Here is a 24,155-nt window from a genome sequence, read left to right as displayed (position 1 = left end):
GTGAAATGCCAAACAATATGCTTTCCTAATCTCCAAACGGAAAACCTTTCCCTCTACTAAGATCTCAAAAAATCTCTAAAAACGGCAATTAATCTTACAATGTATGATATAAATATTAGAACTGAGTCGGGGAGGGAGACTGAGGAAGAAAAAGAAAGCTGATAACAGATTTGCTTTTCTTATTCTATGTTGCTTAATATAATGAGTCTAAACACATTAGCCTAAAAATCTATTTTCATTCCTTGAACACAGATCAACTGACATCAGGAACAAACAGACCGGATGCTTCATGGGTGCCAAAGAAGCCAGGCAACACAGTAATGAAATTTTTCTCTAGTGACGGCTTTTTTGATGAATAGAACATTTGGACACAAAAAAAAGCATAAGTGGGAAAAAACTGCACAAAACTCCAGAGAGAGAAGAACTGCAATGTTTAAGTCAAATTCAATTACCAGTTCCAGTCCAGCTAGCACTTCGTTGAGTCCTGGCGGCTGACCGATCCAACGAATTACCCCATAGAAAGGAGGATTCTCTTTAACTTCAGCCAGTGAGCCCACTTCCAGACCATGGGAGTTCCCAGAAGCCATGGCCAAGGGTGGACTCTCCTGGACAGGGGCATTGTTTAGCTCTCCCATTACGGACTGAACTGACAGAGAAAGCGGGCTGTGGCCAATGCTTCCATTGGCATTGGGCATCTTGGTCAGACTGAATGGTAAAGAGTGAAATCTGTTCTCGGTAGATAATGAGTTCATGGAAGGAGGTTGCAGTGGTGGTGAAGCATGTCCAAAGTCTGGAGATATCTCTGTAAGCGACTTTGCGGGGTCTTCAGCAACTATAAAAAAAAGTGTTCTTATTTAGAGAATCATATTCGAGAGTATTAAAAATGCCCACATCTCTAAAGAAAATCAATATACACGACTAGTGTTAAGTGCCCATTTGATCTAGTAGGATTCTTGTAAGCACTGCACACTTAATCTCTCCAAAACAGTGTTCCACATTCTCTTCCCACCTCCAAATTTTTCTACCTAGGTAAACGGCACCCAATGGCTCAAACTAAAAAAAAAAAAAAAATCCATTATTGGTTAGTATTAAATAGGTTCTATTCTTTGTCTATAATATAATTTAGAAAACGGTACCAAAAAAATACCAAAAATTTAGAAAGATGCTTTTTTTTCAAGTTTATTTATTTATTTTGAGAGAGAGAGAGAGAGAGAGAGAGCATGCGCGCACAAGAGCAGGGCAGGGGCAGAAAGAGAGGGAGAGAGAGAGAATCCCAAGCAGGCTCCACGTTGCCAGCACAGAGCTAAACACGGGACCAGATCCCACAAACTGCGAGATCATGACCTCAGTGGAGACCAATACTCTGATGCTTAACAGACTGAACCAGCCAGGCACCCCAAAAGATGCTTCTTAAATAGCTAAAGGATCAAAAAAGAAATGACTATGTAAATTTTTAAAATAAAGAAAAAAGAGAAAAAGAAAGAAGCAACAAACACTCGTGGAACACAGCTAACACAGTATTTACAAAAGAAATTTATAAACTGCATAGTTTATTTCAGGGAAAAAAAAGAATAGTAATGAACTCAGAATACAACTTAGGAAGTTAAAAGAACAGATTAACTGCCCAAAAAGTCAGTCACAAGGAAAGAATAAACACAAAACAGAAATTAATGGAAGAGAAAACAAACGTACACTAAAGAGGATCAAAGCCAGAATAAATAAAAAAGCAGAAAATAATTTAAGAGAAAACAAACACATAAAAAGAGAAGCAAAACCAAAAGTTATTTTCTTTTTTTAAAAAAAAATTTTTTTTTCAACGTTTATTTAGTTTTGGGACAGAGAGAGACAGAGCATGAACGGGGGAGGGTCAGAGAGAGAGGGAGACACAGAATCGGAAACAGGCTCCAGGCTCTGAGCCATCAGCCCAGAGCCTGATGCGGGGCTCGAACTCACGGACCGCGAGATCGTGACCTGGCTGAAGTCGGACGCCTAACCAACTGCGCCACCCAGGCGCCCCCAAAAGTTATTTTCTTAAAAGAACTATTACAGTTGCCAGCCAGGCACTGCAGATCAGTGGGGAAAGAATGAACTTCTCAATAAATAATATTGAGATCATCAATTACCCGAACATTAAAAAAAAAATTAAATTGGACTTGTACTGAATATATTCTACACGAAAATCATTTCCAGGTAACTTAAAGACAAATGTGAAAGGCAAGACCATAAACTTCTGGAAGACAATACAGAAGAATGTTCTTCCTGATTTTACAGCAGAGAGAAATTTCTTGAACAAAAGTATACAAATCATAAAGAAAAAGACTGACAAATATGATCACAATGAAACTGAGCTACTTATTAAAAGGCATTATAGCAAGAATGAAAATATCAGCCAAACAAGGAGAAAACACTTAAAATACATATATTTGACAAAGGATTCAAATTTGATAAAGGTCTATAAACCAATATAAAAAAGACCCCCCCCAAAAAAAAACCACAACTAAGAAGAAATGGACAAAAGTCTTAAAAAGGCAATTCAGAAGAAGATACCCAAACCACCAACGAATCAACGAAAAGATTCTTGCCCTCACAATAAAGTAGATAAAAGAAAGTCACAAGCAATGTGAGATGCCATTTCAAAAGTTAAAGTTTTTAGCATATTAACTGTTGGTAAGAATGAGGAAAAACGATACCCTCCCAAAATGCTGACGGAAGCGTCAACTGGTATAACTACTCTGGGAACAGCATGGCATGATTTAGTAAAGGAAAGATGTGCATATCACATGACCCAATAATTCCATTCCTGGTTATATAGCCTCAACATGTGTAAGAAGGTTAACGGCTAAGCTGTTAATCATAGCAGGAAAATAAACACAATTCAAATGTCCATCAATGGTCGAATGGGGACGAATACTGTGGTATATTTATATATTTTGCAGCAATGGAATGAAATGGAGTGGAATGCTATACAGCAATGAAAACAAAAAATTATAATCACATAAACCACTGTGGTGCATCTTGGAACATAATATTGAGGGGGAAACTACATAGCATACACACAGGCTGATTCGTTTGTATAAAACTCAGAAACATGCTAAACTAACACTATACTGTCTAGATACACAAACTTAGAAAGTTATCATGAAAACCAGGAGAATAAATTAAAGATGATGGAAGCTCAGAGGAGAGCGTGAAAAGAGGGCTCTAGGAAGAGGCACCAAGGAATTTCAAGGGCAATGATCATGTTTTTCTTACAGTGAGTAGTGACTACATGGGTGTTCAATGTACTTCTTTTCTTATTGTTCTTTATACCTTATCCATTTAAGATTCTTTAGTAATGATATTAAATATAGGACTTTTAAAAGTCATTCTTTTCTTTCTCAAACCCTCAACCCCTCCAGCCCAAAAGCCAAATCCATCAAGTATTTGGGTCTGTTTCCAAAATATATTTCAAATTCATCCTCTTCCCTTCACCCCTATCATCTCCCTAATCTAAGCCACAGGGCATCATCTTTTGCCCTGTAACCAGTCTCTTTCCTGGTCTGTCCCCCTTCTTGGCCAAACTATTCACCACACAACTCTAAGAGAGATCTTTTTAAAATGTAACGATCTTACATGATCTTCTATCATCCCCCTGTTTAAAAACTTTCAGTGGCTTTCCATCATTCTTACAACAGGTAACTAAATTGCTCACTGAGACCTGCAAGGTCCGGGATGACCTAGCTCCCACCCACCTATCCGAACTCACTGTACACACCTATTCTCCTGGCTTCCCATGCTGCAGCCACTCTGGCCTACTTCTTGTTCCTCGAATGCTCTTTCTCACCTCAGGCCTTTGCCTTTACTATCTCTTCTGCCTAGGATGTTCTTCCCAAGCTCTTTCTCTGACAGGTTCATTCACACCATCCAGACCTCAAACGCAAATACCCTTTCCTCAAAGAGACTCTTCCAAAACACTCCATGGTGGCTGGCTCCCCACCAGCTGCTGTCAATGCCTTGTTCATTTCCTTCACCGCACATGTCACAATTGATGACTACCTTGTCTTTCTAAATGTTCACTATGTGTCATACCAACCAGAACACCAACCAGCTCCACAGAACAGGAATTTTGTTATGGTTTTTCATGTGGATTTGTGGTTGAATCCATAGCATTTGGTATAGCCACTAACACAAGAAAAGACTCGATATTTGTTTTAAGAAAAAACTGAATGCATAAATCAAATGTTGTGGAAAAAAAGCTTTCTGTTTATTTAAAAAAAAATTTTTTTTTAACATTTATTTATTTTTGAGACAGAGAGAGAGACAGAGCATGAATGGGGGAGGGTCAGAGAGAGGGAGACACAGAATCTGAAACAGGCTCCAGGCTCTGAGCTGTCAGCACAGAGCCCGACGCGGGGCTCGAACCCACGGACCGTGAGATCATGACCTGAGCCGAAGTTGGCCGCTTAACCGACTGAGCCACCCAGGCGCCCCTCTATTTATTTTTTTAAATGTTTGTTTTTTGACAGACAGACAGAGCACAAGTAGGGGAGGGGCAGAGAGAGGGAGACACCAAATCCGAAGTGGGCGCCAGGCTCTGAGCTGTCAGCACAGAGCCTGATGTGGGGCTCAAACCCACAAACCGCGAGATCATGACCTGAGCCAAAGTCAGACAGTTAACCGACTGAGCCACCCAGATGCCCCGAAAAAAAAGCTTTTTAAACGTACAAGTGAAATTAATGATAGAAAAGAAATATTCTTTTCACACTGATATCACTTCTATTTTCTAATTTAAGGATGAAGGCCTACTCCATGTAGATTTCATCACTTTACATATCCCACTTAGGATCAATATTCTTATATAAACTTATTATACAATGTTAGACTAGAATCAAGAAGTTAAAAATATTCTCTCACACCACAGAAACTGTCTAAGGATACAATTATAGCATAAACCTGAAGAATCAATGTTACCTAGATTATGACAAAACCCAGCTTGTACCAGTTTCCGTTCCCTAGAAAGAAACAAGCTCGTAGGAAAAGCATTCACGAGGCTACGAGGAACAACAGCGTGAGAGAGCCGGGCTGTGCCCTAACCACTCTGGATGGGCCATGCACATGCAGAAGCCAGCAGGGCTGTGACTCACCCTAAGACGCTGCCAGTAAGACCCTTGTTGTTTGGGCACTCCCAAGGTTTTTGAGAGAGCTAACAACAGTTAACAAAAGGGCTAGACCTTAACAAAAGCAGTCTGTCAAGAGACAATCTCCTGGGGAGGCATCATTTAACGAAGATTCCTGCTCTGTGGCTAGGAAGAAGTCTTGGGGATTGATGAGGCCCTGTGACTGCCTAGCTTCACAACACCCTACTCAGGTAGAAATGAAGGCACAGAGAAGACAAAATCTAAGAGCTCACTCAAGTCATTTCCCGTGTGAGTATCTAAGCCCAAGTGATGTTGACAGTGGGCTTGGACTGTTACATTTGTGGATAATCCATATGATAGCTAAAAAGTCACTACAGAGTTCTACAGTACTCTTAAATTCTTATTTTCATTTCATTTGCACATAGTTCCTAGACGTACTGCGTGCCAAGCCCTGTGCGAGGCACTTGGAACTCCAGTCTGGCAGAGGAGACAGGCGACAAACAGTTACGATGGCACCTCACCTAACCTAGGAGAGACAGGAAAGGCTTCCAGGAGAAAATAATCCCCAAGCTGAGATTGAACAGATGGACAGAAGTAAGCCAAAGCATGGAGTGGGAGGAATAGGAAGAAGGATTTCCAGGCAAGAGGAACAACAGGCGCCAAGAAAAGAGAAAGTATGGCACATTCCAAAATGGCCCCACTCCAAGCATGGCGGGAGCAGGAGTGCGCGACAAATGAGAGACGACTAAGACGTTATGCCATGAAGGGTCCGGGCAGGCCAAACTAAGGAATCCGCATTTTTACCTCCCAAGGGCTAGGGAAAAATTAACAGACATGAACCAAAGGAGAGACATGAGCAGAGATATCTTCAGAAAAAGCAGTCGAAGAGCAATGTGAAGAGAAACATAGTGTAGTGATCAAAAGCGTCAGGTGTGACACAGACTTGGGTTGGAAGACTGGCGCCACTAACACTAGCTGTGTGGCCTTGGGCAAGATATTTAGCCACGGTAACAAAAGAAAAAGTAAAAATACCTACCTCATAACGTTGTTATGAGGACAAAATAATGCATATAAAGGGTGTAACACAATGCCTGGCGTAATAAGTCGTCAAGAAATGTCGGCCGCAGTGGTGATGGTGGTAGTGACCACAAAGACGGTGGCGAGGATGGTTATTATTGCTCAGAACCGATTCAGAAGGAACAAGGCTGAGGTAGACAAACCAGGTGGAAGGCCGTTATATTAACTAGACAGCAAAAAAGGATTTGAACGGAGGCAGTGGCTGCAGAAATGAAGAAAACGGGAAAGAGTCTATTGATACCGAAGAGGAGGAGATCCAGAAAACTCCGTGATGGCTGGATGTGACTCATGAGAGAGTGGAGTCCAGGATGAAGCCCAAACTTCACGTCTCCATCTCCTCACTCCACAGAAGCGTAAACTTCACGTCTCCATCTCCTCACTCCACAGAAGCGTAACTGAGGTCATCATGGCTTCCGTTGGCTAAATGCAGCAGGTATTTGTGTGATCCTCGCCTTACTTGCCCTCTCAGGAGCATTCAAGGCTGCCAGCTCCATGACTTCTTGACCCAACAACTTCCTGATTTTCCTCACCTCCCTCTGGTGGCTTTTTCTGTCTCCTTTGAAGACTTCTCCTCCTCCCAGCCACTACATTCCTCAGGGTTCAGTCTTACCCCACACCCTCCCCTCAGGTGACACTATTCACAAAACTTTGATCACCAAATATGTGAGGGCAACCTGCAGATGTACGTCTCCAGAGAGCTCGTAACTTTCTTCTCAGCCACAGACCTATATATCCAACTGTCTATTTGACAAATCACGTCTGGGAAGTTTAAGGGGCCCCTGGGGCTCAACATACTCAAAATCAAATTCATCACCTTCCTCTACAATTCGAGAAGCCTGCAAGCCGGGAAACCAGGGGTATCACTGACACCTCTTATTCCCCAGCTCTCATTCTCAGTGCATCTGTGAGTCTCCTCAAGTCACTTCCTAAATATCTCCTACACCATCCCCGGCCCCCCCGGCCCCCCGGCGCCCCCCCCGGCATCCCTTCCCCCAACAAGTCTCGCCCTAGCTGCTGGAATCTATTTCTGACCCTGCAACAACCTTCAGCGGTGCCCTTGTAGCCACATGGTCCCCGCTTCGAGCCACTGTCTACCCTGCAGCCAGAATGATTTTCAAAAGGCAAACTTGGTCATGTCACCCCTTGCTGAAAATCCTTCCATGGCTTCCTCTTTTCCTTTAAATAGAGCACACCAGGCTCCACATGCCCTGGCCCTGTTTGCCTTTCTCATAAAATGTTCTGCCTGTCTCTTTGGTCTAGCTACTCTGGCTCTTTTTAGCCTTCAGCAAACACAGGCTCCATTTTTCCATGACGCCTTTACATATGCCATCCTCTCCGCCGAGAAGGTTCTTTGTCCCCTTTCGCTGTGTTATCTCCCACTCCTCTGGTAAACTTAAGCTCATGCTGCTTCCTCAGAGAAACATCTCTGAGTCCCTATAAGTAAAATCCACCTTTAATAGACTCTCACAGTATCAAGTACCTTCGCTGCACTCATCATGATTGCAATGCTGTTTCTGTGATGGTCTGATTAATGCCTATTTCAACAACTTGATCATAAATTCCAAATGGGCAAGGACCATGTATGTCTATTCCTCCCTCACCGTTATAGCCTCTGTGCCTAGAAGAGTGTCTGGCACATAGTAGGCACTCAATAAATATTTGTTGAAGGGAAGAACTAAGTAAATAATAAACCTGAAAAAAAATGATGTCCCTGAACCAAGGGAAGGCAAAAAGGGAGTGTTTTTAAAAGAGACACAGAAAGACGAGACAGAAAAGTTTTCAAATGATTCCACTGATTCTAGAAATCCACCCTAAAGATCAGGTAAGGGAAGAGAACGAGCTACTAATACATTTTCTGAATGCTGTATTAGTCTTAACAGCAGTGCAGTTCAAATTGTGTACAATATTTTAGTTCAGCCATATTAATAAAGAATGTTCTACTCATTCTGTTTCCAAAACTATATACACTGGTGAAAAAGCCATTTTTTTCTGACGAGCTAAAAGAACACTAAAACTACAGATTACCTTCATCAATGTACCATGTGTTTTTTGATTTGGATTGTGGTTGTGAGTCAACAGAAGATCCATTTAAGGTATAAAATAATTCAGATCTGTTTCTATTTCCAGGGTCTGAGGTAGGTCCTATGGATCAAGAAAAGTTTCTTTTAAAAATAAAGTCAATATGGTGTGAAAGTTTTTCCCTAAGAGAAATTAACATACATATGATGTTAACAATTGCTTAAGAAAGCAATAGATGTATACAAACGCAATGTATTTTATTAGCGTCTTCAACTTTTAAAAATTTGGTAACCATTTTGGCAATGTCAAAAAACTCTTCCACCCAAGAATCAATATAGGAGGGGAACAGGAATAAGTTTAAAAGAAAAGCCTGCTATTTTTTTTTTTTTTAAGACCAACTGCTTTTAAAAATTACTTCATGTACTATGGTTTATTTCCAAATGTCAACAGCACCATTCCCCAATTTCCCCTGATGAACCTGTTAGTTCCCAAATTTAACCTGTTAATTTAAGACAGTTCCTTTCGGAAGAAAGTGATCTTTAAATGTTGTAGACCTAAATCAATGCACAAATTAAGTTTAAAAAATATAAAGTTTAAACAGTTGGGAATTCTCGGTCATCAAATTCCTTGCTTCACTGCTTCACGTCTTTGAAAACAGGAAGCAGATTTATTTTTTTCTATATTAGATTTATTAACGTAAGAAAGAGTGAGTGTGGCCACATTACAGACCTTTCAAGGCATTACCCTGCCTCAGTACTAAGAAGAAATGCTGTAAGTCCGACCAGGGGGGTCTCCAGAAACCGTAAAAAATCTGATTTTAACTTTTCAATTTAAGGCAGATAGCTCTATACTTTATGCTTATAACTAAGATCTGCTACAACACAAGTAACGCACATGTCTTCAGAAAAATCTGTAGGCTATTTATATTTGAGTGAGAATAACACGTGTGAGCTATCCTATCTAGATCTACAGGTTGACTTAAAAGATAACTATTACGTGTGTGTCCTATTTAATCCTAAGTCGCCCCAGGTCCAGGGTCACATAAAATACTTCCTAAAATACAATTTCCTTTAAAAGGGGCCAAGACAAGTTTTGTTCACCAGATAACTGAGGAAACAATATTCTTCTCCTAACCCACATCTGAGTTAACAAACATTCTCACAGCTTTTTAAATGAGCTGTTTCGCTTGTAGAACTACCATCCTTTAAAACTATAAAATATGTGGAAGCCAAAGAAAAACGCAAAGAACTCCACATGCATTGTGAGGGAGTTTCTGGAAGAGAGACAAAAATTCTTGCTTAGCAGTTTGGAATTTAACTTGTGCCACATTTTGTTAGCAAAATCCACATAATTACTCCCGATATGCTTTATCCCATCTAACATTATCCAGATACGGTTCTTCTGTACAGTTGCGACTCTAAACTCGAGGTTCAAATGTCACAGGTAGGGGCTTCCAAAAACCAGCTGACAGAAACCAACAAAAGACAACAAGGTCCTCCCGGAAAACTTTTCATCGCCTAAAAAAAGGCTGGGAACTCTCGGCTTTAGCAAGAGCGTCTGTAAACAATTTTTGGTAAAATACTAAACACGTTGGGAAGAAGAGAGCCTACATGTACACTGAGTAAAACCTTTCAACCTTTTTTCAATGCTATGGCAAATCAGATAGCGTGTAAATATCTAAGAACTGTAGCCTACTGATCCGTACCTGTAGCCTTTGGTTTATTATGACTGGATGAACCTTTGTCCGCAACACCTCTTGACATAAAGGCAAGTTTGGGAGGCCTCCTTTCCTGTGTCACGCTATCTGAAATGGTAAACGTGGTTTTTTTAAGGATAAAAGCAAATTCTTACAGAAGAGAAACAATTAAGCAAGCAATGACAACAACAGCCAAAAAACACCTCTTTCCTACAAAAAGGCAGCATTTCCAACAGCAGTTTTACAAATTTTTAAAGGTCGACAAAAGTACTGAAAGAGGATACGGGGAAAAAAAAATCAATGCTGTACTTCAAAACATAATTTCTACAAAATATGACCCAAATACAATTCAGCTAAGTGTTTTAATGTCTTGGAAATTTAATCAATTTAGTCACTATTGTCTGATGTGTTAAAACACTACAGGGACAGACAGCTCCACTAAGTTCTTTGCAGGAGGTCCCCAGGTGTCCCCAGAACACCCAGTGTGTTAGGAAGTGCTCCACACTCAAGTATTTCTAGAAGATGCTGAGACAAACAAAGGGAAGCACATTTCTTTACCACATAACACCAGAACCTTTAATATGCTGATGTGTACTGTGAATCTTTCAAAGAGGGATAGAATAAACATATCTTACAATATTTTTTGTCCCAGTCTACTTAGCACCTCAGATTAATGTATTTCATGGAACACAGTTTGGAAAAAATCTGGTTAGAAATATGTATCAGTTGTAAAAATCATATATGTTAAGAATAACACTAACAAGTATACAAACATATACAACATATAAACAAGAAAAACGCAAAGAAGCCTACACAGATTAATGATGAAGAAAGCCAGAGAAAAATATCAATAATATTTTTGAAGAAAACACTTGAAACTCCTTTTTGGAATATTAGGTGTGATAAATTTGGCAAAGTTGTTTCTGATACGTAGCCGACTCTAAACCTTAAAGGCCAGTAATTTTCATGAGATATTCACAAATACTGATCAAACGAACGTAGAAAAGTCAATCTGCAGTTTTTCCCCTGGAAATTTCAACAACATATCTGTAGAGTCCAACATGACACTTAGGAGTCATACCTGATAAAGCTGTGTATCAGCAAAAGCGATAGCACCCACAGTGGATTTTTGAGAACAGAAAGAAAAAAATAGGATAATTTTTTACATTTTAAACACAAGGAAAAGGCCATTTTGTTAGAAAAAGGAAATAATACTGAATGAATTACATATAAATCATGTTTGGTAATATATATAAATCACGGTGGGGGGGGAGATTGCAGTGTTAATCTATATCTTAAGGGTCTCAGAATATGATCAAATGAAAAATTATTTTAATTCAAAAATTATACTAAATAACCATGGTTTCAACCAGGTGATATAGTAAAAGCTATTTACTAATACTTTGATGATTAGCCATTCAAATATCTCCAAATATCACAGAAGAAAGCTACCATGGAAGGTAAAATTTCTTAGTCACTAGCAACAGTTCCCAAATTACAGCATATAAATTGACTAAAGAAAACGAATACCCACTATTAACTGTAATTACTACACATAAGTCTGTGTTCAAAAGATATGCACGTGCATACTGTACCCTACATGCATGATACAGCTAGTGGTAATTCTAACAAAGGCAGCAAATGGTCTTAAGTGAGGCAGCCTGGCAGTAACAGGCCACATGGATGAGCCACTGGGGACTGGGACCCTCCTGCTGGTGATTAGGGGAGGGCTTCAAAGACCGGGAATACGACAAGCACTGGAGTTGGAAACAGTAGTTATCTTCCGCCGTATCACAGTGACATCTGCCTAAAATGAAATCTCCTGATTTACCTTAGGAGACAGACTTAGACTTTGTCTGAGAGAAGGTCAAATACCGATTTTGAGGAACAGATATTCCTACCGAATTCTATGCAGATGAGGGGTCGCATGCCACATCTAACCTGGCCTCCAGCAGTGACATACCAAATATCGTTTCCTTGCCACTACTATGCTCATGATCCCAAACCAAAGCCTTCTGCCTCGAATGGAGTTTAAGAGATTACCACCTCAGCGAAAGGTAAGTATGGGAAAGTAAGCAAGATAAGGAATAAATTCGGCAGACAGTTTTGTGAGATTAAAACAATTCTGCTTGCTATTAAAAGAGACAGCATGACACGTTCACCAAATGGCATGCACAAAAATGTGCCTAGCATCCTTATTCAGAATAACCGAAAGCTGAGACAATCCATTCTACAGCAAAGTAGCTCAACAAGTTGTGACCTGTTCGTACCATACAACACTGCACAGCAATAAAAAAAAAAAGAAAAGAAAAAAAGAATAAACTGATATACACAACATGGACGTTGTGTTGAGTAAAAGAAACCAGACGAAGAGTATCCATTACCTGCACACAGCAGGACGACATCCAAAATGATAAAAGTACATGTGTATCCCTACAGTAGCCAAGATATGGAAGCAACCTAAGTGTCCACCAACAGACGAATGGATAAAGAAGATGTGATACACACACGTGAATATTACTTGGCCATAGAAAAGAATGAGATCTTGCCACACACACAACATCGATGGACCTGGAGGGTATTACGCTAAGTTAAATCAGTCAGACAAAGACAGACGCTGTATGATTTCACTTATGTGTAGAATCTAAAAAAACGAAAACAAATAAAAGCAAACAGAAACAGAATCCTAGATACAACTGGCAGTTGCTGCGGGCAGGGGGAGGTGGGCAGGCAAATGGCTGAAAGGTTAGATCAAGGGGTACAAACTTCTTTGTAGTAAAAAAAAAAAAAAAAAAAAAAAAAATCACAGAGATGTAAGGTACAGCATAGGGAATACAGTCAGTAATAACTTTGTATGGTGACAGATGGTGACTAGACCTATCATGGCATTCATTTTTTTGTCCTGTATAAAAATACTGAATCACTATCTTGTATAACTGAAACTAATGTAGTATTCTCTGCCAATTATGATTCAGTAAAAAAAATGATAAAAGTAGCAGTTCATCCATCACTCTTGTTAATTTAATCAGAAATACAAAAAAAATCCCTTCGAGAATGCTGGGTTGAAAATCATAACAACAAACTAGTTAACAGTAACAATCAAAGCAGGAGAGATGCCTGTGAATTTGAATGACCCATTAAATTGAGACAAAGCCCTTAATTGATGTGCTGCTTAACATCATCAGCCACAAGAGCATAATTCAGACCCAAATGAGAGTTTAATATCCACGCAGAAAGCTACTAGAGAAAATATAAGTTTACTTGGGTAAAATGAGGTATTATAAAACCAGATACCGAAAATACTATATACATAGCAACTACACAAAGACCTCTATGAGGCAGGATTACTGATCCAAATAAGTGTTTTCCTCCTATTTTAGATCATTTTACATGAAAATTTTTTTAACACAAAACTGGAAGGTCCCATCAGATGACATCAGAGTTGCATACGCAGGTCTAGTGCTTCAAATTAACCTTCTTTTGGGCTCTGTCTCGTACGAGCAGGAGTGCTGTCTACATAGACGACACTTAAGGTGATTCACGCAATCTTTGTGGAAGCCCATATAGCATTATCTATCAGAATATAAAATACACCTACCCTTTGACCCAGCAACTCTACCTCCAGGAAGTTCACCTTTTCAAAAAAATATCTTATGAATATTTTATATGAATGTGAGCACCATATATCCCATTTAAATACTCAGATGAGTACCGATGGCGTGGTGTTGAGGGAGAAACAATACAGGCAAAGTCACACTTAAGGATCCAGAACGATCTGAAAATGTTAGAAGACTGAAGGGCACTGACGACATCAAGTGGAACAGGGACAAAAGCAAGGTCCTGCTGCTGTCCTCCAAATCAACCATACAAGCATAGAATTAGAAGTAGAAGGGTGCATGAAAGAAAATTGGGGGTTTCATTCAAGAGTAAGCTCAGTATTCGTTAATTCACTGATTTATAAATGCACTCATCCATCTGTAATGAAAGGAAGGCATTACAGGGGTCGCTGGGAATACAACTCAGACGGTAACAGGGCTTTCCCCCAATTTTTTTTTTTTTTTGTCAGTTTGTCGATAGCATCCATTAGCCCACATAATGGATTACAGTATTCCATTTCCCTTTAGATGCTCAAGTGTTAAGAAAAAAAAAAAAAAAAAAACCATCTTCAACAAACCACGTCTCACTCAGAGTATCATACCACAGCCAAATGGCTAAAATGACACAAAGTTTTTAGGCTGGAGCACAGAAGATGAAGGTCCCAGAGACACTCAGCTTTGAATATCTGAGGGCTGCCGTAAGGAAAAGGAGCTGCCTCTGTCCTGTGTCCATCACCAGCTCAGAACTAGAATCAGTGTGTCAACTGTGGGAAAGTAGCTCTAAGCACACATCGCACAAGGAGTGACTTTTTCACAAGGATATCTGTCTAAAATGAAATTCTCCTGATTTACTTTAGGAGACACTGACTCTTCTATCTTGTCTAAGAAGATCCAGATGATAAGACAGGAAGTTATCTTTTAGCTACGCTGGAACACATGCAAACCGATGCATATACATGGAGTTATTCACTAAAGCACTGCTTGTAAGAGCAAAAGATTAAAAAGAACCGAAACGTCCATCAGCAGGGGACTGGTAAAAAAATCATGGCACATTCATAAAATGAAATACAATGCATAATTTAAACAAAAGATTAAGTATGCAATACACGTACTAATAGGAAATGATGCCCCAGATCTGCTGTTAACTTACAATAACAGAGGCAACTTCCACTCCTGGGAAAATGAGTAGACATACCTTTCCTATGCCTCATGATAAGTACAACTAAAAACTCAGGACATAACATACAAAATGAGAAGATTCTAACAAGGTGGAGAGGAGAAGGCAGACCAGCTAAGGAGTTCTGGACGTAAAGAACAACACGGCGGCGAATTCCCTGGGTTTTCTTCTTGCCTTATGTATCCCAGACTTAGCGCTGAGGAAGCCAGCAATCTGGAGCCATTAATGGGCACAGACCAAAGAAAGCCCCAACAAGTCAGCGCTCTCTCGTCAAAGGATGAGAAAAGAGGAAACCTAGTAAGACCGAAAAATGTTAAACAGTAATCACTCAACACCAGCCGAACACCACAGGAAAAAAACACTGGCCCTACCCACTCCAAAAAGACCAAGTGGGGAGCCCAGACTTCCACTCATGTGAGGCCGTTACAAAGTGCTCCAACGCCCCAGTTGTGTGATATCAGAGAAAGCCAAGTCGGGAGCCACCACCTGATGACAAGTTCTCCCACCTCCATGGTGTCAGTGGAGACCACATGGAGAGCCCAGACTTCCATCTCTGCCTTACCTGCTGGGGTGGTTGGTATCAGAAGAGGTCTAGTGGGGAGTCAGGACTTTCACCGTAACCCACCAGCAATAAGGCCACATTCATCACAGTGTCACTGGAGACCATGCGAAGAGCCACAACATCCACCGCTCCCCAGCAAGAATGAGGAGGCGAGGGAAGAAGACTTCTATCTCCACCTGGCAATAATTAGGTGGCATCTCCCCTCCTGTTCCCCGGCCATAGCAGGGTCGAAGAAAGCTGGCTAAAAGCTGGCTCTAGGTCTAGTAACATCTAGAGTCTCAAAACCTAATACCCAACTGTCCAGGTTTCAAACAAAAATCACTCATTATACCAAGAACCAGGAAGTTCCTAAGAATGTTTAAAGACAGTCAATAAATGCCCACACCGAGATGACAGAGAGGTTAGAATTATCTGACAAAGATTTTAAACAACCCTGATAAAAACGCTTCAATAAGCAATTATAAACATACTTGGAACAAAACGACAGGACAGAAACCTCATCAAAGAAACAGAAAGTCTCAGCAAAGAAACGGAAGATATAAAGGAGTGAAAATGAAATAACAACGAAAATAAAAAGCTCAGTGGATGGGCTCAATAGCAAAATGGAGGAAACACAGGAAGTCATGGGGGAACTTAAAGACAGAATAATACAAATTATCCAGTATGAACAACACAGGGAAAATTGAATCAAAAAAAAAAAAAAAAAACCACAAAAGAACAAAAGAAAAAGAACAGAGACCCAGGGACCTGTGGGACTTCACAAAAAAGATCTAACATTTATTTCATCAGAATCTTAAAGGAGAGGAGAAAGACGGGGCTAGGGCTGAAAATGTACTCAAAGAAGGAAAGGCTGAAACTGACGAAATGCAGCAAGAGACCACAAATTTACCAATTCAAGAAGCTGAGCAAACACCAAACAGATGAACCCAAAGAAATTCTATGCCAAGACACATCATAATTAAAGTTTAGAAAGCTAAAGTCAAAGAGAAATTCCTGAAAGGAGCCAGAGAAAAACAAAACCTATAGGGGAAAAAAAAGCAATTCAAATGAGAGCAGATTTCTCATCAGAAACCAGGGAGGGCCAAAAGAAGTAGCACAATATTTTCCAGGTGCTGAGAGAAAAGAATTCTTGACCCAGAATCTTATAACCAGTGAAAATATCCTCCAGGAGTGATGGGGAAGGCAAGACATTCCAGATGAGGAGAAACAAAGATCATTTGTCACCAGCAGATCTCAAAGAAGTTCTCAAAAGAAAAAAATGATCAAAAAATAGTCCCATACAAATATACCCAACTGATCTTTGACAAAGGTACAAAAGCAATTCAATGGAAGAAAGAGGTCTTTTCAACAAATGGTGGTGGGACAATTTGACATTAAAACGGAAAAAAAAAAAAAAACAAACCCAAAACCAGCTCTAAGTCTTACACCTCATAAAAAATTAACTCAAAATGAATCAAGGACTCAAATGTAAATGAAAAACTGTAAAACTTTAAAAAGAAAGAACAAGGATGTGAAGAAATCAGAATTCTCATACACTGTAGGTAGGTATGTAAAATATGTAGCCACTTTAGAAAACAACCTGGAGTTCTAGAAATGATTAAATATACACTTACCATTTGACCCAGAAATTCCATTTCTAGGCACATGCCCAAGATAATTGAAAGTAGGTCCACACAAAAACTTATACACAAATGTTCATAGCATCCTTTTCATAAATGTCAAAAACTGGAAATACAAACGGCCACCACTGATGATGAATTGGTAAAGAAAATACAGTTGACCTTTGAACACCAGGAGGGTTTGAGGCACTGACTCCCATGCAGCTGAAAATCTGCAGATAACTTTTGACTCCCCAAAAACTTAACTATCAATAGCCTACTGTTGACCAGAAGCCTTACGCATAAGGTAGTCAATGTTAACAACATAACACATATTTTGTATATTATATGTATTACATACTGTATTCTTACAATAAAGCAAGCTAGAGAAAGGAAACAGTTATTAAGAAAATCATAAGGGGGCGCCTGGGTGGCTTGGTCGGTTAAGCGTCCAACTTCGGCTCATAATAAACGTTAAAAAAAATTTTTTTTTAAATTTTTTTTTCAACGTTTTTATTTATTTTTGGGACAGAGAGAGACAGAGCATGAACGGGGGAGGGGCAGAGAGAGAGGGAGACACAGAATCGGAAACAGGCTCCAGGCTCCGAGCCATCAGCCCAGAGCCTGACGCGGGGCTCGAACTCACGGACCACGAGATCGTGACCTGGCTGAAGTCGGACGCTTAACCGACTGCGCCACCCAGGCGCCCCAAAAAAAATTTTTTTAAAGAAAATCATAAGGAAGAGAAAATACATTTACACTACTGTACTATAAAAAAATCCACTGATGCACACAGTGCAAACCCATAATATTGATCAAGGGTCAGCTGTGTACTCTATCTATATAATAGAATATTGTTTCCCATGAGAAGGACTGAAGTACTGATTTATTCTACAACATGGGTGAACCTTAAAAAGATTATGCTTAAGTGAAAGAAGCCAGACAAAAAAAGGCCATGTTTTTTAGTTCATTTATATGAAATGTCCATATAGTGAATGGTCCATATGTCCACAGGGCAATCACAGAAACAGAGAGCAGATCTGTGTTTGCTAGGGACTGAGGGGAGTGAGTGACTGCTTAATGAACGTAGAGTTTCCGTCTGGGGTGATAAAAAAGTTCTGGAACTAGACAGCAGTGATGGTTGCACAACACTGTGAACGTTCTTAATGTTACTGAATTGTACATTTTAAAAGGAGTGAATATTCTGCCGTGTGAATTATATTTTGATTTTTAGAAACTTAGGAGGAAATCTTCACTATCTAAAGCTAGGCAAAAAAAATTGCTAGACCTAATACCAAAATCATGTTCCATTAAAAAAAAATTGTATCTTTGACTTAATAAAAATCAAAATCCTTTGTTTTGTGAAAGACCCTGTTAAAAGGAGGAAAAGACAAGCCACACACTGAGATAAAATATTCACAAACCACACATCCAACAAAGGACTAGTATCTAGAATATATAAAGAATCTCCAAACTCAACCATAAAAAAGCAAGAATCCAAATAAAATATGGGCAAAAGAGATGAAGAGACATTTCAGTAAAGAAGACAGATGGCCACAGGTACATGAAAGATGTTCAACATCGTGAGCCATCAGGGAAAATCAAATTAAAACCACAATGAGGGGTGCCTGGGTGGCTCAGCTGGTTAAGCGGCTGACTCTTGATTTCAGCTCGGGTCATGACCTCAGGGTTTGTGGGCTCCAGCCCCACGTCGGGTTCTGTGCTAAGAACACGGAGCCTGCTTAGGATTCTCTCTGTCCCTCGCTCTGCCCATCCTCCACTAGCACACGTGCTCTTGCTCTCAAAAATAAATAAAACTTAAAATAAAAAAACACAATGAGATATTACTACTAAAATAAAAAAATAGTGACAACACCAAATGCTGGTGAAGATGTGGAAAAAGCGGATCACTCATATATTGCAGGTGGTAAGATAAAATGGTACAACCGCTCTGGAAAACTGTTTGGCAGTTGTTTAAAAAACTAAACATACAAATACCATACAACTGGCAATTGCAAACCTGGACATTTATGCTAGAGAAATGAAGACTTACGTTTACTTGTTCACTGTACACAAGTGTTTATGAGAGCATTATTTAGAATAGCCCACAACTGGAAACAAACCAGATGTCCTTTGATGGGTAAGTGATAGAACAGTGGTACATCCATGACATGGACTATTACTCAGCATTAGGAAAGAATAAACCAGGGATACACACACACTGACGAGTCTCCAGAGAATGACAAAAAAAAAGCCAATTTCAAAAGCTTACACGCTGTACAATTCCATCTGTATAACATTCTTGAAATAACAGAATTACGTAAATGGAAAACACATTAGTGGCTGCCAGAGGTTAAGGAGGGAAGGACCATGGTGAAAAAAGGACAACAGGAAGGATCCTTGTGGCAATGGGAATGCCCTGCGTCTTGTCAACACCCTGGCCGTGACGCTGTACTCTAGTTTTACAAGATGTTACTACTGGGGAAAAGGGTACACAGGATCTCTCTGTATTCTTTCTTACAACTGCATGCAAATCTTTATAATCTCAAATATTTTCAAATCAAATCATATATCTGTTACAGGGCTTATCATCAGAATTTATAAAGAATTCTCAAAATTCAATAATAAAAAAGTTTTTTTAATCTAGCAAAAGATGTGCACAGATACTCCACCAAGGAGGAAACACAAGATGACAGATGAGCACATGAAAAGGTGTCACAGGGAAATGTGAGTTAAACCAGAATTAGCTACCACCAACAGAAGAGCTAAAGTCTGTACGACTGACCACACGCAGTGTTGGCAAGGAAGGGGAAGAACTGGAATTTGCACGCACTGCTACACAGAATGTAAACACTACAACCACTTTGGAAAGATCGTTTGGCGGGTCTAGCATGTTCATTTTTGCTTCAAGGTAAACAATCGCCAGCCATGCCACATCTAAGGATCTACCCAAGAGAAACCAAGGCCTATGACCATACAAAGACCTCACAGGAGTTTTCATCGCAGCATTATTCCTAAGAGCCAAAAACCAGACACAACCCAGAGGCCATCAACAAATGAATGGCTAAATAAAATGGTAATATCCATACGTTTACAGGGAAAACAAACGGTGTATTTTCCTTTACTCTCACACAACACTTTTGACACTTCTGGTCACCCAATATGTGGGGAGTTTTCCCACACCACCTGGGTGTCTTACAATTCAATTCAATTCTGACACTGTCTGGAGTTAGAAGGAAATCCTACAAGTTAAGGGCTCAGTCCCACAAGAATGCCCTCATGTCTGACACCAGTCACAAGTTTCAGGTTGTCAGCGTTCCCGGAACCCCCTCCTGGGGTTCCATAATTTGCTAGAATGGCTCACAGAACTAAGGGGCAACGCTCAGATTTACCATTTTATTATAAAGGATATAATAAAGTATACAGATTAACAACCAGATGAAGAGATACTCGGGGCAAGGTATAAGGAAGAGGCACAAAGCCTTCTCGCCGTCTCCAGGCACAGAACTCTCCCAGCACCTCCATGTGTTCAGCAACCTGCAAGCTCTCCAAACCTTGTACTTTAGGGGTTTCTATGGAGACCATCAAGTAGGCATGATGAATTACTGACTCCATTTCCAGCCCCTCCCCCCTTTCCAGAGGATGGTGCTTGGAGCTGGAAGTTCAAGCTTGGTCTTGCCAGGGACCAGTCCCCATCCAGCAGCCCACCAGGAGTCACCTCGTTAGAACAGAAGATGCTCTCATCACCTAGGAAATTCCAAGGGATTTAGAAGCTCTGTGTCAAAGACTAAATATCAGCAAGAATCGATGATATATGTAAACTATGTTTTATAGTTGTAATATACTAATACGTATTAAGTAATACATAAATTATTTACACTAAATGTTAATATACTTATAAAATATATATAATTACAGCCTACCACAGAATGGAGTTCTCAGCAATTTAAAAAAAACATGAATGAGTCAAAAACGAATTATATTGACTGAAATAAGGCAGACAAAAAAAGAGCACGTCTTGAGTTACTCCACATATATAAAATTCCCAAAAATGAACAAATGTATACTGACACAAAGATGATCAATCAGTGGTTGCCTGGATTTTGGGGGGGACAGGGCAGACAGAAGTGGGAGGAAGTGATCACAAAGGACATCTCCTTTGTAGGTGATAGGTATGCTATCTTGATTGTGGTGAATTTAAGAAAAAAAAAAAAGAGCAAAAAGGAAGAAGAAAAAAAAGAAAGAGGCAAACCAGGAAACAGACTCTTTACTTCAGAGAACAAACTGATGGTTACCAGAGGGGAGGTTGGTGGGGGCATCAGGAAAACAGGGGATGGGGATTAAAGAGAGCATTTGTTGTGATGAGCACTGGGTGTGGTTGTAAGTGTTGAATCACTACATTGCACACCTGAAACTAACATTACACTGTATGTTAACTAATTGGAATTTAAATAAAAACTTTAAAAAAAGAAAGATGCAAAAGGAGAGCAGGTAGTCGGAGGTCACTGTTGGGAGGGAAAGATCTCAGAGACCCTTATAAATTCTGAGCCAATGTGCATGCAAGGCGTAATCTACAAGGCAAAATTAGCATTACATTCCCAACCTCCAACACTAAAAAAAGAAGACACAAGCTGGACCAGAAAAAGCAGAAGTGTGTAATTTAGGGGTGGCACTCAATGATATGCTCCAACACAACAGCTTTAAGAACGTGAACGTGTCAAATTAGCTATGTTGGAGCTTTTAACATTTGAAAAGCAGAAATGAAGGGGGGGAGGGAATTGAAAAGCAGACCGAGGACTCTTTTCGTCAAAGGTGTTCTTCAGAAGACCACCGTAACAAGCAATTGACAGAGATGAATTATTTCCTAACCTCACCAGCTGTTAAACTGCTTCAAAACAGTTTTAAATGCCGGGAGTATTAATTTTGTCCTACAAATGAAGGCAACTGGGCCAGAAAAAACCTCAGGAACTAAAGGAGACACCAGGACTCGTTTTCTCTCTCCAGGAAAGGGTGTTAATGATGACATGAAATAGAGACGGAGACCCATTCAAAGAAACTAATTTTCATTTAGACAACTTTACTTTTTAAATCTATTTGTGAGCTTTATTTTGTTGGCGAAAAGTACTATTTGTGGGTTACACTATAAAAAGCTGGTATCGTTCTTAATTATCTTCTGTTCACGGTGTATGAAATCAAGCTTTAAAAGGAAAAAGAAAAGCATTATTTTCCTTTCTTGTCACTGCTCTGCGAGCCGGGAATAATGACAGTGAGAGCCACTGATCTAGAAGATCAAAGTGTGCCTGACAAGTGATTCCCAAGAGATTCATGTAACTAATTTTTATTATTTTAATCCTACATCACTATTTGAATAAAATAGAATTGTAAATGTTTTTGAAGATAAATACTATTACAGAATGCCTTTGTCAGGTTATGTATAATTCCACCACAGGAAAAACAGAAATGGTAGCTTTTCCTTTCATTTTCTTTTTAAGTGCTACTGTAGAACCCAACATCATTTATATTTCAAACCTGAGAGATGGAAAAAATATACAGAAGGAAATACAGCTCTAGCTAGAGTCTGGGGGGTGGGGGGGGGAGGCATTTCAAAATCTTTATCCTACTGCAGACTAAGAAAAACAAAATCAATTATACACAAGCCAACTTTATATTTCAGATATCTTTTCTTTCCTTAAATTTTAACACTAAACTAATGATTTCCCTAGTCTCCCAACTTACTTGACATAATGAATTACATTTACTGGTAAAATGCAAAACTCGAAATTCAGTGAAGGTAGGTAAAAAGGATGGTTATACCAAAAAGGCTTGGGGCTTTCAAAAGCATCCTCTGGATTTTTTTTTCACAGTTTCAACATTTTATCTCAATTCCAGTTAGTTAACATACAGTATAATTGAGTGATTCATCACTTACATGCAATGAACGCCCAGTGTTTATCACAAGTACCCTCCTTAATCCCCATCACCCATTCAAACCCTGCCCCACAGCATCTCTCAGTTAAGGGTCTGTTTTATGGAAACCCACAAACATATCTGATTTGGTAAGACAAGTTAAATTACATTTATCCATGTGATTCTGGAAAAACAACATTAGCACAGAACTAGCTACCCCTGTAAGAATACCTTAATAATGAAAGAAGTTTTATTTTACAAGGTATTCCCCTTAGCCATCCAGCAAGTTAACATTATAAAAGTAGCGTAAGTCACGTAATTTGCTTAGGACAGGATATCTCAACCTCAGCAATACTGCCATTTTGGACCAGATCATTTTCTGTTGCGGGGGCTGCTCTCTGCATTGTAGGATGTTTATTTAGCAGTATCTCTGTCTTTACCCACTAGATTCAAGTAGTACTCCCACCCCAGATGTGATAATCAAAAATGTCTCCAGACATTACAAAATGTTCCCTGGGCTCAGTATCACCCAAGGTTCGGAACTACCTGGCTTAGAAATGAAATGACCTTCTTATAACGGTTTTGTATTAACGCTTAAAAACAATTTCTTTTTTAAACTTGGAAATTCAATAGTAAAACAATACTGTATTTCAAACAATCAAAAACTTAAATGGTGATGGGGATTAGAGAGGGCACTTGTGATGAACACAGGGTGTTGTATGTTAAGTGATGAATCACTAAATTCTACTCCTAAAACTCCTAAAATTCTACTCCTAAAATATTCGGTAATATTACACCGAATGTTCTGTATGGAATTTACATATTTACACTGTATATATGGACTTTAAATAAAAACTTGAAAATAAGGGGGGGGGGTGAAAACTATAAAATAAAATCTCATCATAAAATCCATCATGCCTGCCCAGAGAAATCCCCCTTTTTCTTGGATAAATGCTCTCCACATCCCAAAATACGTATTAAAAATACAGCTGTTATGATGGAGTAAGCTCATATCAGACCGCTTTTCCTGAAAAAATAGATTTAAACTCTGAAAAAATATAAAAAACAACTTTTGCCAGCAGTCACTGGAGAGTGAAGGGAGGAAAAAAAAAAAAACAGGCAGATTAGGAAGGAGACTCAAAATTCAGTGGAAAGGAACAATACAAGGTTATAATCCAAAACTGCTCCACATACTAAAAGAGAAAAGAGGGGGGAAAAAAGGAAACTGTGACCCATTCTCAAAAGAAAAACCCACAAAGCACACCAAGCCATAGACTATTTTGATGTTGGAATTGGCAGAAAAGAATTTTAAAAGAGGACTTAGAACTATCCTTAATGAGGTAAGAGAAAATATGCTCACAGTGAAGGAGAAGATAGCAATTATCTTACCAGAGAAATAAAAACTA

General features: G+C 39.4%; 1 protein-coding gene across 6 annotated transcripts in view; it reads right to left on the bottom strand.

Moving 5' to 3' along the window:
- The window catches only part of CYLD (CYLD lysine 63 deubiquitinase), a 70,013-nt gene that overhangs the window by 22,785 nt on the left and 23,073 nt on the right, over positions 1-24,155 (bottom strand). For 4 of the 6 annotated variants that reach the window (XM_040497999.1, XM_040497998.1, XM_040498001.1 and 1 more), the window contains exons 6-9: positions 10,991-10,999; positions 9,919-10,017; positions 8,220-8,336; positions 453-832 (exon numbers count right to left, since the gene is read on the bottom strand). In XM_040497999.1, the coding sequence (XP_040353933.1) occupies positions 453-832; positions 8,220-8,336; positions 9,919-10,017; positions 10,991-10,999 (605 nt within the window). The remainder of the gene's footprint in view (positions 1-452; positions 833-8,219; positions 8,337-9,918; positions 10,018-10,990; positions 11,000-24,155) is intronic. The other 2 variants (XM_040498002.1, XM_040498003.1) reach the window with 2 other exon arrangements.

This window comes from Herpailurus yagouaroundi, unplaced genomic scaffold (assembly GCF_014898765.1).
Source record: "Herpailurus yagouaroundi ecotype Mexico unplaced genomic scaffold, PumYag 190, whole genome shotgun sequence".
NCBI lineage: Eukaryota > Metazoa > Chordata > Mammalia > Carnivora > Felidae > Herpailurus > Herpailurus yagouaroundi.
The sequence above is the reverse complement of the archived record's forward strand: the minus strand, read 5'-3'. Positions and strand labels throughout refer to the sequence as shown.